This window comes from Megalobrama amblycephala, linkage group LG22 (genome assembly GCF_018812025.1).
Source record: "Megalobrama amblycephala isolate DHTTF-2021 linkage group LG22, ASM1881202v1, whole genome shotgun sequence".
NCBI classification, from domain to species: domain Eukaryota; kingdom Metazoa; phylum Chordata; class Actinopteri; order Cypriniformes; family Xenocyprididae; genus Megalobrama; species Megalobrama amblycephala.
The window spans coordinates 21,435,994-21,455,913 of NC_063065.1; the positions used below are offsets into that span (position 1 = coordinate 21,435,994).

General features: G+C 35.9%; 1 protein-coding gene across 1 annotated transcript in view; it reads right to left on the minus strand.

Annotated features, from left to right (window-relative positions):
* jph1a (junctophilin 1a) overlaps positions 1 to 19,920 on the minus strand; it is a 50,736-nt gene that overhangs the window by 18,024 nt on the left and 12,792 nt on the right. Inside the window, exon 3 of the mRNA XM_048174054.1 lies at positions 3,043 to 3,161. Within this exon, the coding sequence (XP_048030011.1) occupies positions 3,043 to 3,161 (119 nt within the window). The remainder of the gene's footprint in view (positions 1 to 3,042; positions 3,162 to 19,920) is intronic.

Sequence of the window (19,920 nt, forward strand, 5' to 3'; positions counted from 1 at the left end):
TGGATTAATCTGAACTATCTGAAGCGCTACTATCAAAATAAACCCGTCTGTTTGAATGAATCTAGTTGGATACATCATGTCTACAGTGATCTGAATTCTATTTATCAACAAAAATGTACAAGTATTATTATTTTTTGGGTAACACTAAGTTCATTAGTTAACATTAGTTAACTACATTAGTTAACGTGAACTAATAATGAACTGCACTTCTAAAGCATTTATTAATCTTCGTTAATGTTAATTTCAACATTTACTAATACATTATTAAAATCTTGTTAACATTAGTTAACATTAGCCTTTAGCAGCATAAACAAAGTTCACACAGCTAATATAACCCTCAAAATGGATCTTTACAAAGTGTTCGTCATGCATGCTGCATGCATATATCGGATTATGTGAGTATAGTATTTATTTGGATGTTTACATTTGATTCTGAATGAGTTTGAGGCTGTGCTCCGTGGCTAACGGCTAATGCTACACTGTTGGAGAGATTTATAAAGAATGAAGTTGTGTTTATGCATCATACAGACTGCAAGTGTTTAATAATGAAAATAATGACGGCTTTTGTCTCCGTGAGTACAGTAAAAAACGATGGTAACTTTAACCACATTTAACAGTACATTAGCAACATGCTAACGAAACATTTAGAAAGACAGTTTACAAATATCACTAAAAATATCATGATATCATGGATCATGTCAGTTATTATTTCTCCATCTGCCATTTTTCGCTATTGTTCTTGCTTGCTTACCTAGTCTGATGATTCAGCTGTGCACATCCAGACGTTAATACTAGCTGCCCTTGTCTAATGCATTGATCATGGGCTGGCATATGCAAATATTGGGGGCGTACACCCCGACTGTTACGTAACGTAAGATTCGCCTGTTTTTTGGAGGTCTTTAAAACAAATGAGATTTATATAAGAAGGAGGAAACAATGGAGTTTGAGACTCACTGTATGTCATTTCCATGTACTGAACTCTTGTTATTCAACTATGCCGAGATAAATTTTTAATTCTAGGGCACCTTTAAATATATTACATAAACTACCATTCAAAAGTTTGGGGTCAATAGGGTTTGGGGTCTGCAAGGATACATTAAATTAATCAAAAGAATGTCACAAAAGATTTCTATTTCAAATAAAGGCTGTTATTTAAAAAAAAATGTATCTCTATTAAGTTGTTTTCAAAATTGATAATAATAAGAATTTTTTCTTGAGCACCAGATCAGCACATTAAAATGATTTCTGAAGGATCATGTGACACTGAAAAATGTTCAGTTTTGCATCACATTTTAAATATTTTAAAATAGAAAACAGTTGTTTAAAATTGTAATAATATTTCAAAATATTACTGTTTTTCCTGTATTTTCTTTCTCAAATAAAAGCAGCCTCGGTAAGCATAAGAGACTTGTGCACAGAAAGAGTGTACTTCATTTTCAATAGAAACAATCTAACGTTACAAATTCTTACAAAACCAGTTTCCCTTAATCTCTGAACAAGCCGGAATCAGGTAGTGTTTCTAACAGTCTGGCATTAGATTTCACAAATAATGGATTTTGTGGTTTGATGACAGAAAGAGGGTAAATAAGCTCACTCAGAGAGTAAAAATAACTGGTAGAACAAAAAGTAAGCTCTGAGCAGATCTGAGCAACCCCCGAAACAGCTCAGTTTAATTAAGATATTATCTCCCAAACGGCGCTCGCAAAATTTCCCATGTACCTGTAAAACATGACTCATTTGCCCAGTCACATCCTGTCCAACATGAGTGTCTCCTCTTGAAGGTGATTTCCAGTTATAGATCTGCAGAAGGCTATGTACCACCCCCGCTTGTGAGTTTGACCTTTCTCCCTTGACCTCCCTGTGCTTTTATGTGTTTGGGTGGGGTTTGCTTCTGAAAACTGAGAAGTGTTTCTGGGACCTTTTCCATGGGAGGTGAGCGGCACAATTGAGCTGTAATTTGACATGCCCACTTCTTATCTGAATCCGCTTACTGATAGCAATGCGCCGTACGCACGACACACTCAACGAGCCTTACATTCCTCATCCAGAGAACATTCTCGGTTTGATATGGACGACATTCTTTGGCTGCTGTCTGAAATATTTCCAAAGGGAACTAGAACAATCACTGAGGAACAGTCAGCTAATATTAGTGGTCTGTAATGCTGAGTAATAAACTTTGTTTTTATTAGGACTGCCAATGTAGGAGGCTCACTGTGCACAATTAATGATGTTGTGGAATATTCTTAGCAAGAAATCTCTCGAAGAAGTTCCAGATGCCAAAAGATTAGACTTTACTGAACAAAACAACAAAGCCGAGATGCCAGCTGATCATCTGACTATCCCATTACAAATTCTCATTCTTATACCTTTTCTGTTATAGCGTGTTTTTGGGTTCTTTCCCAGGGTTTAACCCATCCCATTTGTTTACCACAATTAATTATCAGTCCTTCAGACTTCTTTTTAACAGTGGGATCCAGCCAACTAGTCTATTTTTAAAAAAGAACATTTAATCCCATTTATCAAGAACATGTACATTACATGTAAACAGCTTGATTAATGAGTGTACCATTCTGTGTACCATTGCAGAGATGAGACAAGACATATTGTATAAAATAGATTAAAATAGCTTAAATTAATAATATCCTTTTGGAAATGGTCATGTCACAGCCTTGAGCACATTAACACATGACTGCCAATATTTACATATTAACTCCCTGATAAATGTCAATCATAAAAGAGATCAGAAATCTTAAAGGTACAGTAGCAAAACAGCCTGATAAGCTCTCGGGTTCAGAGTGAGCCTGGAAAAATATGTAATTTCACTGTCAAAAAAACTGAAAAAACATTCATGTCTTGTACTCTTTTGTTTCTATCCTCAACAGAGCTCCAGTGAGCTAGATTTATGTGGAGAGAACGTATCTATTACGAGGTTTTAAGTACAGGTGTGTGGGTATAATCTGGTGACTTTCATCACAAGTATTTGATTTGTTTCCAGGGTGTGTGTGGGTGGGAAAGTAAAAAGTTTCTTCTGTATAACTGTACCTGGTTGATGGAAGCTTGGAGATAATTCATAAGCCACAGCTCTGGCTAAGTCGGATTCCTGACATGCTGCAAGTGCGGCCTGGTCTGCTGCTTCACTCTTAGTCCTTGCGTGGGCCGTCCTGCACACACACAGGAGAGAAAGTGAAAAAAAAAAAATATATATATATATACACTTACAAATGATTCTTTACTTTTCTGAATGCTTCACCTTTCTGAACTTCAGTTCCCCTTAAGTTCACACATTACTTGTAAATGCATTCTATTGACTTGAAAGTGTACAAAAACTTAATTTTCATAAATATATCTATTGTTTTTTTGATTGTTTTGCTGTAAAAAATGTGCGTGTGCTATATATATATGAAATCCAGAAATATGCATAAACATATATTTAAAATATTAAACACATACTGTACATACTGTTTAAAGGGCACCTATTATGCCACTTTTTACAAGATGTAAAATAAGTCTCTGATATCCCCAGAGTGTGTATGTGAAGTTTTAGCTCAAAATACCCCCCTTATTATTTTTTATAGCATGTTAAAATTGCTTTTTTGTGCAAAAGCAGGCTGCTTTTGTGTGTGTCCCTTTAAATGCAAATGAGCTGATGCTCCCGGCCCCCTTTCAAGAAGAGGGTGGGGCTTCATGAGCTCATGCAACAAACAAACAGGACAATCTCACGCACTGAAAATTTCAGAAACTGTCGTCAGCGGTGTTCAGTCTTATATGATCGAACCGGAGTCAGACAATGATGCCTACAGAGCCAGAGAATAAATGCTGCATGGAGATAGTTTAGTTTAATTATAGTTATAAATTATGTTGTGATCTTGCTGTTATCCACTATTAGTACGAGCCTGTTGTTGCAGACCCCGTCCGAATGATGGCCAAAATTTTACTGATGAGTTTTATGAAGTTTACTGTACATCACACAAAAGATGAAGCGTCCATTTTCACTCCAGAAAATCACAGTGAGAGCTGAATAAAACACATTATAAGAAATGCGCATTACAGTCCTATCCATAAACTCTCTCTCTTCCTTATATTATTATACACAGTGATCGAATTACTGTGTATATTAATTACAACTAGCAGTAAACAAATATATACAGACCTTATGCCTTTTGGGGGGTGCTTAATAAACTGGTAAACTTTTTATCCATTAAACAACTCAGATGAACTATAATAAAGTGTGTGCTCTCCCTTTCATTACTGCCGTAACCAGTAACGCTCTGGAAACTGTAATCTGGATCACGAAGAGTTGGTAGTGGTCCATCCTTGAGTAAGAACTTTTTAGCAAAACTGGTGTTTTGTATTGTCCCTTTGTATTGACCCTTGTTCGAAAAGCAGTCTGGTGTAAAATGATTTGCACAGACATAAATTAATTTAGGTATATGGGGGCACATTACCTTCAAAAAATAAAATTAATCCACTGCGGCTCTGATGTCAGGAGTACATTGAAGACTGTTATGTTCACTTTTATATTCAACAACAAAACACCTCAATCGCTTACGAGACATTGCTACAGCTGCTCCCGCCTGGAAAAAATGGCGGACAGTGTACAGCTTGCTCAGGGCGGGGTATACTGTTGAGTCCGTCAACAGTAGTGGGCGGGGTTGTGCAAAATGACATCACTTTGCCCAGAATCTGTGAACAGCTTGTTCTGAGACACTGCTTATGATTTATGGGGATTAAAAAAAGAGGAGAGGTTGGATTTTTATCACTATAGGGTGGTTGTGTACACACACTGCCAACACACATTTATGTTCAAACACCATGTAAAAGTGAATTTTCCATAATAGGTGCCCTTTAAAGTGTATGTGAGTGAGCATTTCTTTGAATGAGTGGTTTGCTGAATGTGCTTGGGTTGTTGAAACATGGATGCATTATCTTTTGTACTGATGTGGCCTGCCTTTAGCTGTGTATAGTGATGGAGGGAGGCAGAGGGAAGCTGTGCGTATGTGCACATGTGTGCACACATGTATCTGTGTGTATGGAGGGGTGGAGGATTCCTCTGCCTAAATAGTACTATGGGGTGTGCTGACCCCCCTGTTTTTGTCAAATCCAAATCCTGCTTTTACAAATGGATGGGGACAAAGCATTTAATCTGGTCAGAGGGTACAGTCCACAGGAACACATCGCTCTTACTCAGCAGACATAAGTGATGGGTAGAACACTAAGACCTGTATTCCAATAAATAAATAAATAAATAAACAAACAAATTTACTAAATAAAACAAAAAATTATATATATATATATATATATATATATATATATACACACACACACACATACACACATATATATATATATACATATATATATATATAGTATAAAAATATACATATTTGCCTGAATCATAATCACGCACTGTTCACTGTTTGCTGTTTGCCAGAGGAGAACTGCCCCCCGACTGAGCCTGGTTTCTCCCAGGGTTTTTTTCTCCATTTTTAATCACCTGTTTGTCACATGATGTGACCTGTTGGGTTCCTTGCCGCTGTTGTCTCTGGCTTGCTTAGTTGGGGACACTTGATATTCAACAATGTTTTTGATCTGCCTGCATTGACACCATTGTATGCAAACTACATTAATAACTATTGATTTTTACAATGGAATGAATCAATACTGAGCTTACTTAAGCTGGACAATGACACCATTTTCTTCTAGAGCTGCTGTGCAGCCAAAATTATTTACCTGTTATCACTGTAAAGCTACTTTGACACAATCTGCATTGTAAAAAGTGCTATATAAATAAAGGTTACTTGACATTATATATATTAGGGGTGTAACAGTACACAAAATGACGGTTCAGTACGTACTTCGGTTTTGAAGTTATGGTTCGGTATGGGTTCGGTACAGCAGGGTGAGAAAACTAAACTTTTTTTTTTTTCTTTTTTTATTAAACAGTGGTTTACTGAACAAACTGTGTCTATGTCTTTAAATTAATGCAGTTATAATTAAAAATTTCTTAAGGATAAAAAAAATCTCTGCTAATGCTCTAAACTATATATGGGAGCCCTTACTTGCACATTACTATAATATTAAAGGTCACAACAAAGGCTATTAAATTCAGTTGCTATTTATTTTCAGATATAATCATCAACACTCAAATAATAATAATAAAAAATTTATGTAAACATGTACATTGCACATTGCATTCACTCCTTATGTTCCTCCAAATCATTGTTGAAATATAATAATTTACACAGTGGCTGTCAAAACTTGTTTTCATGATGGATTTATTTGAACATATATTAAATAATTAAGACATCACTAACTGGTTAAGTAAAATATAATTAATATATAGGCTAATATAGTGCATATATTTAGCGAAATAGTTAATTTTTCTTGCAAACTTACAAGCTTTTGACAATGAATGGCATTTCTGAAGTAAATGTAATATTACGTGACATATTGTTTACAAGCTGTTTTATTGACATCTTTCTTGAAACACTAATTGAGCGATTACACGAGATATGATATGTTTCAGTAATATGTACTGTATATTTCAACATACCTTCAGATCTTCATTAATGTTCATTCTGTAACTAGTAATGAAGAGGAAGAGATGATCGCGTTCAAAACTGCATTTTTTGTTTGAATTTCGTGATAAAATCATCAGAATATGAAAGACGACACTTTCTTTCTTATCGAATGTAACAAAAGACAGAGCTTATTGTGATTATTAGTGGTTAATGCTTGTTAAAAGTGCTTATGCTACAATGCATTACCATGTGCGCCCCCTTCTGGATTGGAGTGTGGAGTGTTGCCTGTGACTGACTGTATTCGTCGTCTAACTGCATGAACCAAACCGTGATGTCCGTACTGTACGGTTTGTGGTGAATACATGTACCGTTAGACCCCTAATATATATATATATATATATATTTCTAGTGTGTATATATATGGTTGAGATCTGAAGATCTGAAACTAGTGGAAACGCGTAAGATTACAAGGGTCTTTTTCTCAAGAGAAAAAGCAAATTTCTCCATATGTGTCAAGGCGAAATAATAATGAACATAGGAAATGATCATAAAGTAAACTAGCATATAAAAAGTAAACATCACACACACACACACACACACACACACACACACACACACACACAAAGAGATCATGATAGGCTTGGCCTCCAGACGGCTTTAATGAAGCACGCATCATGCTGAAACACAAGCTTAGTTATCAAGAGTTGACCTGCTTCTCAAATCCCTTCAAAACCCCCAACGTGCTGCAACACACACTGTTTTCATCTTCTCACAGAACGGCCAGATTGAGTCTGTACAGCGTATGCATTAGGCATCAGGGATTTTACCCCGTCGGTTCAGAGCTATTACTATAACTATTATGCAACCCAGCATCAAAAGCACAAAATAAACTCTAAAATGCAGGGGATTAGTCCAACTTGATGCTTCTGTGAGAACTATCTCCAAATATGAGTCAAGTCAAGATGCTCCAGCAGAATAGGATGTCTGAAATACAGTCAAATCAAAATTTATTCAGACACCTTGAACATTTCATTCATTCATACAGTTTATTCACTATAGTTTAAAAAATGGTAATAAAATACGACAAGATCTCAGAGTGTCAGAAAAAAATAATCTTAATTATGTCAGCAAAACATGGTCAGGTCAAAGTGTCTGAATAATTTTTGGTTCCAAATATTTTTTATCAATGTTACTGGTAGTCCACTGTATGAAGATTTTTTGGGTATAATACAGTATAATATGTCACAGTTTACTTTATTTTGCTATCCTCACTTACATAAATGAACTATAGTGTCCTTCACCCACTAGTAAAAATATATCAAAAATATCAAAAATGTCTGAATAATTTTTGGTTTGATTGTAAATCGTTTTACAAAAGCTTTTAGTTCCCTATATAGTATCAATCAGTTTGTTCCTGTGACTATGATGGATTGAGATGTTTACAGCTTCGTTAAACCCTTCTTAGACAAAGTGCAGGTCTGTTTTAATCATTAACCATATTTCAAATGCAGGAGGCCAGATGCTTTGGGATAGTCTGGCTGCCAGTGCAAAAATAGCTTATCATTGGGGGACAAAGAGGTGCTTTCTGCCCAGCTTCAGATTCTGACACACATCGACCTCTATTTCCGATCGTCACATAATAACGATCATTGTAGAGTCCTCATGTAGACAGTGTGAAGCATGCAAAGCAAGTGATAAAGTGTGAGGGAGTTCTAGATGCATCTATTTGGGGTATAAGAAAGACTGTGAGGTCATGGAGGCCACACTGACAGAATGTAGAAGCTCATGGCATTCAATAAGGCTCAGTAAGCAAATCCATAACGCATTATTATAATAAATACACTATGCAAAGAAAAATAAAATTCTTAACAGTAAAACCTCAATGAAGTATGAGATAAACTACCTGTATACACTACCAATCAAAAGTTTGAGGTCAAGATTTATTTTTTGAAAGAAATGAATACTTTTATTCACATGATGCATTAAATTGATAGTATAGACTATTCTATTTCAAACTGTTCTTATGAATTTTCTAACTGTTTTCAATATTGATAATAATAAGAAATGTTTCTTGAGATGCAAATCAGCATATTAGAATGATTTCTGAAGGATCATGTGACACTGAAGACTGGAATAATGATGCTGAAAATTCAGTTTTGCATCACAGAAATAAATTGCATTTTAAAATGTATTAAAATAGAAAATGGTTATTTTAAATTGTAATAATATTTCACATTATTACTGCTTTTATGATATTTTTTATCAAATAAATGCAGCATCGGTGAGCAAAAGAGACAGGGTTCAGTGGAGTCCGAAAGTCTGACACCACTATTTCATATTTATTAAAGAATTTAAAATTTTTCCCCCATCAACATTAATTAATTAATTAATTAATGTGAATTTCAGAATATTTTGTTATTTGGTATACATTTAAGAACATACATATACATATTATTCATGTTTTCATTTTATTGAAATTCTAAAACTTTATTATATATATATATATATATATATATATATATATATATATATATATATATATATATATAAATATCATTTAAATTAATATTTATATTATTTGCAGGTTTAATTACACTCTAAAAAATCCCCAAAAAATAGGGCACAATGTACTGTATTCATTTAACTGTTTTAATGTTTGCATATTTATTTATTTTTTACAGATGTTTTACCAGTATTTAGAATTTTGCACTTCATCGAGTTGTGTTTTAGGGTTAACGGAAATGTCCGTAAAATTACTGGATAATGTCCAGGTAGTGAGCTGCCAGTACTTTTTCCGTTATTGCGCAGTGTATATTTTCATTCCCGATTTTCAATGTGGTCTCAAAGACTCAACTGTACATATACAGCAGCATGCAAAGAATTATAGAATGAGACACTAACAATTAAAAATCCTTCTCTATTTCATATACTCCCTCTATTCAAAAAGCATCAGTTTCTGTGTGTACCTTCAAGACCTCTGGGTATTTAAAACCTCGGAATGCATCTCTGCACCCCTCTAATTTTAATGGTGCACTTGAATTTCACCCCCTCTCTGTGACCTCCTTTCAGGCCAGAGCCGGGACAAATGAGCGTCTATGTGCCTGCGGGATTGGCTGGTCCTCCCTCAGGCCACTGGCCCACATTGAGATGAGCTAACGTGGCTGATCTGAAACCAGTTTTGCTAGTTTTCATACAAAGCTTAAGATACGGATTCTGGTACCACAGGCTGCCTCCTGATCACAGCAAAAGGTTCATTTCCACCCGGAGCTATTTGCGGAATCTCTGCTACATTTGCTGACACGGTTTTGCTATGAGCCGGTGCTGGCAATTGCTACAGTATGTGCCCACCTCTCTCTCTCAGTGACCTTCTCCCTCCCACATTTCCTCAGTTATACAGAAGATATTTGCATTTTATTCAACAAGCCAAAATCTACCCCTAAGATGTTTACATGGTACACAGACATAAATCAAACTCTGGGTCTCTGGTGATGAATCATAACAAAGACCTGAGTATTATGTATTTGAATAACTAATAAAGAGGGAGGTTTTGGTTATATCACTTTGAATAACAAATCCCTTAAGGCTATGAAAAGGGCTGATGAAGCACTGGATAAACAGTAAAGGGATAGTTCACACAAACAGAAAAATAAATGAATTATTTACTCACCATCATGTTGTTCCAAACCTTTATGACTTTCTTTCCTCCATGAAACACAAAATCTTTTCATACAGGTCTTTTCCATACAGTTCATTGACCACATCTGATATTTGCCCCAAAAAAGATCCATACAAGTAGCATAAATACATGTTTAAATGTATGTGGTCAATATGTTTTTTTAAAGACATAAAATGCAGCAAGGGCACATTAAATTGATCAAAATTCACATTAAAGGTGCAATATGTAATATTTTCTGTCCGCTAGAGGTCGCTAGAGGCCTATTCAAAACAAAGACGTAGCTTGATGACGCCAAGTTTGAGCACAGAATCTTGGGACATGTGGTCTTCACAAATAATTGGGATAGGACTCGGGAAGAAATCATGTTCATGGATGCGATTATTAATGTTACTGTAGTATGAAGCAGAGCAGGACAGAGTGTTGTGGGAGCTGAACGAGGCCGCTGGAGCGATTCCTCAACACACACCACGAGCAGCAGAACTTTTATTATGCCACAGTCGCCGGCGCCGCTTCCGCTTTTCCGGTCATGAGTATGAGGTAACACAGCACTGTTTATCATATTAGATACATTTGAGTGTGTTGATGTTATAACTTTACTCTGTGCGTTCTCTCAGCGGCTGCTGTGAGACACTTGTTACACACTGCAGTAAGCTAGATCGATTTTACAATATCATATTAAATGCTGGATGGCTTGTGTTGATAAATGGCATGCAATTAATTTTAAAACGTATTGTATGATGGAGAAAATGTTACTAATGTTACTGTTACTAAAAATAAAGCTGCATCTGATTATGCTATGTTAGCTATTTAACAAAATAGTGTTTTTCTCTTTTCTGTTCATAAATATGTAAAAATTAAAGTGTCTTTGGTGTTTCCATGGTTTCTACATAATAAAACCGGAAACCGAGGGTAACGCGGGTGTGACGCAATTGACAGGTGACTCCTCACACGTCCCGGAGCCATGGTTAAAATTGCCATTTTCTCACGATTTACAAATAGTTGGAAACATTTGGGATATTTTAAAGTACTCAGCTGAACAAAATATATAACACTGGCCTAGTGGTTTTTGGATATTTTACTGAAAATTTCTTACATATTGCACCTTTAAAGACACTTATAAATGTTACAAAAGATTCTTTCTATTTCAAATAAAATGCAGTTTTGAACTTTCTATTCATCAAAGAATCCTGAAAGAACTATGGTTTCCACAAAAATATTAAGCAGCACAACTATTTTCAACATTGATAATAATGATGAAAGTTTCTTGAGCAGCAAATCAGCATATAAGAATGATTTCTGAAGGATCATGTGACACTAATGACTGGACTAATAACTGACCCCAAGCTTTTGAACAGTAGTTTATCCATACCAAATCCTCTCAAGTCAAATGACAGCTTTGTCTAATGACACATATAGTTCTTATTCATTGAGAACCACAGCGACCAAATCATAAAGTCATTAAGTTTAACATGAATCAGGTTAATATATTAGACTAAAGGTTTGTTTATGAATTGGACTAATCCAATTCTTGAGTTCAACTCACTGATTCTATGATTCAGGTAAAATAGCTCACTGAATGGGAAGATTATCAGTGAATAATCTGAGTCAGTTCTTCACAAAAAAATTGTGATATAGAGCAATTTATGTTGTTTTTTGGTGTTTATTGCCATTTTTGAAACCTGACATGAAGCTTTTCTATGTCAAGGAAAATAAATACCCATGCAGATTCTTCAAAAAGATAGTTCCCTTTTGTGGAAACTATCGACGCTACGTCAAAGACGTGATGACGCCGCGTCTCGTTCCCTTACTCAGGGAACAAGGGTTACATCAGTAACCCGAGATGGGTTTTTTTGTTTTCCACAAAAAAAAAAAAAAAATCAGATAAAATAAAAGTGTTCAGAATGACCTGAGCATGAGTAAATGATGAGAAAAAAATGATTTTGAAATTATATTACGATACAGGTAGTATAAAAGCACATTAAGCACATAGACTGAGTGGAATACCCTTCAAATAATCAGTCAGATGTTGAAATGTAGCGTTTAGCATGCTTAAAATTGTATACAATTAGCACAATGCTTTCACATACATGCAGCGTCTGATGCCGGACTCCCAGCAGGTGGGAATGTGGAATTACGCTGACATAATTAATGGCTTGCTAAAATAAACAACAAAACATAATCATTTATCCAAGCTGTGTTGATTTACAAATGAGTTGAACAAAATGGTACGCGGAACAACCTACATAAACACTGATGACAAGAATACAGTCAGCCATTGTAAACATGAAGATGTTAATGCTTCGGCATTCTGTCAGTCTTATATATTCAATCTAGAAAAAGATCTACAGCAGCACAAAACAGATCCTAATATTTATCTAGTATGAAGTGAGAGATAAAAGCACTGGCATTGAGTGATACAAAAAAAGAGGCTATAATAATTTATGATGGTACTGGTAGACATTCTTGGTTTATGATATTTTGGTGGGCAAAACAGTGTGATCTCGTCCAAAAGAATCGCATATTCCACCTCAGCCAACTTGTCACTCAAATACCGGGCAGAATAAATTAGCACATTTCAGAATTTCCAACATGGCTGAAATTAGAAATGAAACCTGGTTTTCTGTTGCAGGCAAGTTCATTCTCAGGTTAGTGAGCTGTTCAGCACGTACATATCCCATAAAGTCTAAAGAGGCAACATCTATTCAGCATCCATTAAGTATAGACAGATGTTTGGCAGGGAAAATAGCCAAAATCAGCTTTGATTAAATAGAAAATACCCAGTGCATGGGCATTTCTGTCTGGATTAGCTCTTTAATCTGTTTTTGACATACTTACTTTGAGTGGCAGTCATTGACGATTTTAAGTATTCCAGATCTCACCTGCTCACAATAACCCTGGACACTTGTGCTTGTATGAGTTTCAGTGTGACATCAAATGCAAAAAAGCCACATAAGGTAAATACTAATGAGATTTTACTCAAAGCAAACTTCAGCTGATTTTCTGCATGTTCTATTAACATCAGAAAGTGGAAGTAGCCTGTTTTTTTTATTAATCTCAACAGTTTATAGTGACATCTGTGGATTCTTTAGAACATACTGCCTTGAAAAAATATTCCATCCATCCATTTCAGCATATCGCTTCGCAAAATACACCCACTAAAGTGAACATTATTTGCTCTCCTGCTTAAAAAGCCTATGAAATCGCTTGATAAGTTAATAGTCTTTGATTTCAACACATCTATAATGCATAGGCTATGATTGGAATGGCATGCTAATCTTAATATGTCTGAAAATTATCATAATAATAATAATAATAATAATACTTTTTACTTATAAAGCACCTTTCCCAAGCTCAAGGTCGCTGAAGGTCTTTAGCATATGTATACTTTGCACAGAATGCAAATTTCCTGTAAGGACAGAATAACCCAAATGAGCTACTACTAAACAAATGAACAGAGTGAGTGGAATACTGTATTCCATGTGCTTTGACTTTACATTTCCATGTGATGAATCAGAAGTAATGTCAGCCACAACATTAATATCTTTCTTTCAGCTTGACTGATTATTTGGTTGAACTACCAGATGATAAGACATTTTTTACACAAAAGTGAATATAATTAGAAAATAACTTGCCAAGTTAAGCATGACACTAATGCAGCTGTTTGAAAACTCTGTTGTGACTATTGGCTACCGTTTCACTTAGTAGGCACTATGTAGTATACACTGTGCAAGAAGTTTTCCATTCTGAACATGATTTACTACAATATTTGGTGAGTCCAAAAAATCGTATACTCTCTGAGAAGGTACTTTTTTTTTTTGAATAAGTACTTTGTGATCATTAAAATGTACATTCTATATAGTACAAATGCAATCCGGTTGTAGTACATTAGTCATGTTGTCATTGTTATGTGACCTACATAGTCAGTTGAGTCACTTCACTGCCATTCACAAATCCCTTCCAATGGCCTCAAGGGTGATGGTGCAGGGATAGCATATTTTTGTAGGCCAAAACCTAGAAACACTTCAGGTTCCATCATCCTCAAGACAATTGTTTTTTTGAATGGGTTTTTGGTTTAATGGCTGAAATAAAGTAAGGTCTGTGGTCTACACAAGCTCATGATTTCATGTTTCACATTTTATTCCGCAATCTAAAATACCTCAGTAATACCCCACTTGTGATTCTTTTAAAGCTTTCATTTGTCTTGAAAAAGGTGGCTGCAAACATGTTGCTAAATAGAACTTCAGAGGTTGGTGGGGACATTAAACGTCATCACACCAAACAAACAGGTAAACTTAGCTATGAAAAGTTATGTATGCTTAGTTAATGAAAGTTATGTTAATTTGTAAAGATTATCATGATGAACAAGAAGTATATGAATCATAAATATGTTGGTCACAGCTTATTTTCTGCATTAATACAAAAGCCAATAAAAATTCATATTGAGTTTTTGTCAAGGGAACCAGGGTGAAGCCAACTTCTGGGTTCGCCAACAAAAATATGTAATAGCTGCAGCACACCATTGGATGTACACTTCAGAATCTTGCCAGAAGTATGTCATCTGGGTTTTGCTGACCATTTTATGAATACTGTGAATTCAGACATACTTCTCTTTTCACATAAGCTGCTTTTCCACCATCAGGTCGAATTGTTCTAGTTATATTTCCACTTTAGCCTGGTAAGGTGCGGCACGATTACAGACCATTCTCGGCCTGGAATTCTGGAAACTGTGCTGGTAGAATGCGTGTAGTGATGTCGCCACTCAGGACTGATCACTTGTCTGTTGCCTGTGGCTACCAGTTTCTCTGTAGCTGTCTAAGCGTGCTATTTGAGCAACATAAACACAAATTAATAATAAAATGAAAAGAAATATCTGATCATCCTCCATAATGCAGTCACTAATTACATCTCATATTGTCTGTGAACTCTTGCGTTACCAAGCCGCACAGTGGAAAACGAAACCACATCCGTACCGGTTGGGCCGGATCGGCACGGAGCAAAGAGAACGGTTTGCCCTGACAGTGGAAAAGCGGCTATACTGTTTTTTGCCTACTATAACTATATAGGAAGTACGCATATTCGGAGGAAGGGAGGAAGATTCTTATTCTAGAGAGCATTTGATTGGACAAAATCTGTGAAGTGCAAAACAGTAAATGTGCATAAATTATAGAATTAAAAGTGAATTATATACATTTTAAGGAGTACACTAGATTGACCTCAAAAAACAGATGTTAACTATAGGCCTACTATGTTTTCAAAACCGCAAAATTTCATAAAAATGTTGAGTAGTTTGCATCACTGGATATTACTGACAGTAGCTCAATATTTTAATCATAAAACAGTAATCAAATATTAAATATTTAGCTACTTACTCGCCATGTACTCAGTCACTGCTAAAACGAAAGTGTCGCATTGAATTTCGCACTCGTCTTCTGTGAACAGTAAGCCCCGCCTTCTTTGATTTGACTGGCCAGCTCACTCATTCTGACAATAGTTAGACCACTGAGGCAGAACAGCCTAAAAATGTAACTTTTAAAACTTTTTTGTCATCCTAACAACAAACAGGGCAGTTCATAGTGGAGTACATCAGAGCAGCATCAATAATATCAAATACTGGGGGGTCAATTTCTAATTATTAGGGGGAGCTTGTCCCCCTCAATGTCTATGGTGGTTACGGCCCTGCTTTTTATTGTTTTGTGCATGCGGGGCAGTTCAGAACCATGATCTGTTCACACTGGAATCTGATATTGGCCACATTTAAAACAACAATGTGAACAGCTATACAAAAAAAATTGCATCTGAGCAATCAATCGCAATTAAGCATTAAGACTCACATTGTGAACATAGCCTAAAAGCCACAAATAATTTTGATCAAGTCATTTTTTTCATACCATGGCATCTTAAGCTTGAGAATGTATCAAGATTACAATGTCCACCTGTTCATTTTGATGTTCATCGCTTAGCGAACCTTATTTATATCTGCCATCTTATAACAAAAGCTTGCAACATTTGCATCAATTCAGTGAGAACTGCAATCTGTTTTTATCTTGTGATCAGCACACAGTGGTCACGTTGCCATCGCTTTCTAATTTTCGCTCTTTATTAAATTAATTAATTAATTAATTAAATAAACAGGAAGTAGGAGCGAACCATCTGCCTCCCTCACAGTAACACTTCTACTGCAGAAAAACCAGTGCATGGCTGACAGGATGACTGGATGCGATCGCCATGGCAACGCTACAGCACTCTGGCAGGTGCTTCTACACATCATCTGGCCCTGTGTTAACAAATAGCAAGAGCTTTACAAACCAAGCGGAATAAAGACTTTACGGCTATAGCGCGCATACAGGATCACATATACTCACTTAACACTCTTGCGCACACACACACACACACACACACACACACATCTACCAGCAGGGTGGGATATTACACGTTGTGTATTCAAGCGAAAGCTTTGTGAGCTTAAACACACACTCACGTACGTTGTTGAGAAACTTGACGTCTCTTATACAGCGTTCACAGCACCCTGTTAGAGGAAAGGTCACATCGCCTGGCAACAGAATGCATCGAGCTCCAGCTGCAATTTTAATTAGGGCAAAACAGTTTCCTGCCCTGTGCTTCTCGCCTTCCATTCACAGGCGTGCGGTCAATACAAGCAGGTGAAGAACACATCTTCCACCTCACTGCTTTGATTCACATGCAAACAAATCCATATGGCATTAGCGAACAACTCCAGCACACATTTTTCATTACAATCTACAGGTGAAAGTGGAAGGGGACAGTTTACTTCCAATACTATTAGTGTTAAAGGGATAGAAATTTACTCACCCTCAAGCCATCCTAGGTATATATGACTTTCTAGTTTCAGCCAAACACAATCAAAGTTATAATAAAAAATATTTTGGCTCTTCCAAGCTTTATAATGGGCGTGAATAGTAACCGACAAGCCCAAAAAAGTGCATCCATCCATCATAAAAGTAATCATACGGCTCCAGGGGGTTAATAAAGGCCTTCTGAAGCAAAGCGATGCATTTTTGTAAGAATTTTTTTTATAACTTTATAAACTTCCACATGCAAGTCGAGTTCCAGCGGAAGAGTGAACTTTTACCTGATGTATGACGTATTGATAAGCGCAGAAGCGTAGAGGATAGAGCAAAACAAAACACCGGTCACGTTAGAAGTCTAAAACGAGAATTTTTAAAGAGAAATATCGGAGGAGCTTGAGTTTGTTGCCCAGCCCTATTTGTCTGAACCGCGAGAGGCGTCTATTCTCAACTAAGCTTAAGCTACTCCTACATTCAGCGGCATACGCTGGAACTCAACTCTCTCATGAACGCACAGACGGACGTTACCGGAAGTTAGTGATTATAGCCTATAAAGTTATAATTATGGATATTTTTCTTACAAAAACTCATCGCTTCGCTTCAGAAGGCCTTTATTAACCCCCTGGAGCTGTATGGATTACTTTTATGATGGATGGATGCACTTTTTTGGGCTTCAAAATCTAGGTTCACTCCCATTATAAAGCTTGGAAGAGCCAGAATGGCTGAAAGAAGAAAGTCATATATACACCTAGGATGGCTTGAGGGTGAGTAAATTATGGGATAATTTTCATTTTTGGGTGAACTATCCCTTTAAGTCTTAATACTAGTATGTTGTTTACTTGTGCAATATTGATATATAATATTGATTATATAGTTTTCTTAATCAATATGAACTATGAAAGATAAATCATGATTCTTTGTCTAAAAAATATCTAAACATGCACTGCTGTTAAAAAGCTCTGCAATTTTTCCATAAAAATATTAAACAGCACAACTGTTTTCAACATTAATAATAAGAAGAAATGTTTCTTGCGCATCAGCTCAGCATATTAGAATGATTTCTGAAGGATCATGTGACACAGAAGACTGGATGATGCTGAATATTCAGCTTTGCCACCACAGGAATAAAATATGAAAATTAAAGTTAATATTTCACAATATTTTTGATCAAATAAATGCAGCCTGTGCGCTTTATAACATCATATCAGTACAGAATAAATATATATTTTAAATGTTATTACCCCCTTAGACATTTAGTTTGTCTTTAAGATTACATTTGTATGGTGTTTTACAGCCTATTATTATACACAATTTGCTTCTCAAATAAATATATCTCGTTTAAAGTGTGGTTAAATATTTTTAAAGAGTAAGATTTTTCACAGCGGCACCGTGCTGATTATTATATTCGTATTGGGTCATATAAAGTTCAATAAGCTCTATGATAAGCACACAGGATTTAAATCTTCTGAATGATCTAATGAGCTTAGAATAAGGTGGTGGCATTGAACAAAGGCAGGGGATGTAGCACTGGACGTGAAGACAGATACAGTGGGATTAATAAACAGGCAGAGATTTTGAAGGCTCACGGATACTAACAAAAACAAAAATCTTTGACACGGGGGTGGCCTGGTGCGGATCAGGGCAGTTTTACGTGCTAATTCCATGCCGTTCCTAATATTTACTGTACACAGAGATCTTTCTGTTATTAATACCATGTGATGCTCCAAAAGGGAGGGTGAGAGTGAAGAGGCCGCATAATAAAGCTGGCAGATGTTTTGTCAGGCAGCAATACACTAATCTTGGCGTTAAACACGATTGCTAATATCAAATCACTACAGCTGTGGATTATTAGATATTAACATAAATTATGCAAGTGTTTCAATAATCACATTTCGCTTCCATTTTACTGACTTTCTACTTATCCAGCAATGGACTTGCCACTGTACAAAGTAATTACGGCAGCATTCTGAGTGAAATTGAGATGTGACTGAGCATGCGTTCCATTTTCACCACAGCTTTAATTTATGTGTCCTCATTCCAGAATGCATTAATTAAAAATACGATTGCTGTGTCTATCAGTCTTTTTATGTGTTGCACATATTAAGCTCTAATAAGGGGAGTTCGGCATCAGCACGTTTAATTTTAGTGGTTGCGCTGTGCTGGAGGGTACGGTGGCTCTCACGTGGGCCTGCGTTGAGCTGGATGTGGACAGGCTCCTCACTCATAACCTGTCAGCATGAAGTAATCCCTCACTGCAGTTCTGCCACAGCAGTAAACAGATCACAGGGATTGGGACGAATCAGGTAACGGACAGCTTCTTCAACCAATCAGAGTCTGTTCTTTCCTGTAAGTGGATGTTTTCACATGCTGTAAAACACAGTGTGCTTTTTTAAAGTTGGGCCTGTGCCTTCTCTGAAAGCGCACTCTAAAATTAATCATCTAATTATATATTATATTCAACTGTTGGAACATTGGCTCATGCAAACTATAATTTCTTAGCCTTTTAATATTTATTTATTTATTTATTTATTTATTTATAATGCACATTTAGATTATTTTTATGTTAAATACATTACTGTTCAAAAGTTTGGGGTCAGTAACTGTTTTCAACATTGATAACATGTTTCTTGAGCACCAAATCAGCATATTAGAATGATTTTTGAAGGTTCATGTGACACTGAAGACTGGAGTAATAATGCTGAATTACAAATTACATTTTAAAATGTATTCAAACAGAAAACAGGTATTTATAATTGTAATAATCTATCACAATAGTACTGCATTTTTGATCAAGTAAATGTAGCTTTCTATTTCTTATTTAATTGGAATAACCAACATCCAGCATTTTATGTCATAATTATTGTTATTCTTTGCTATTTCCTTTCCTAACTAACTGGAT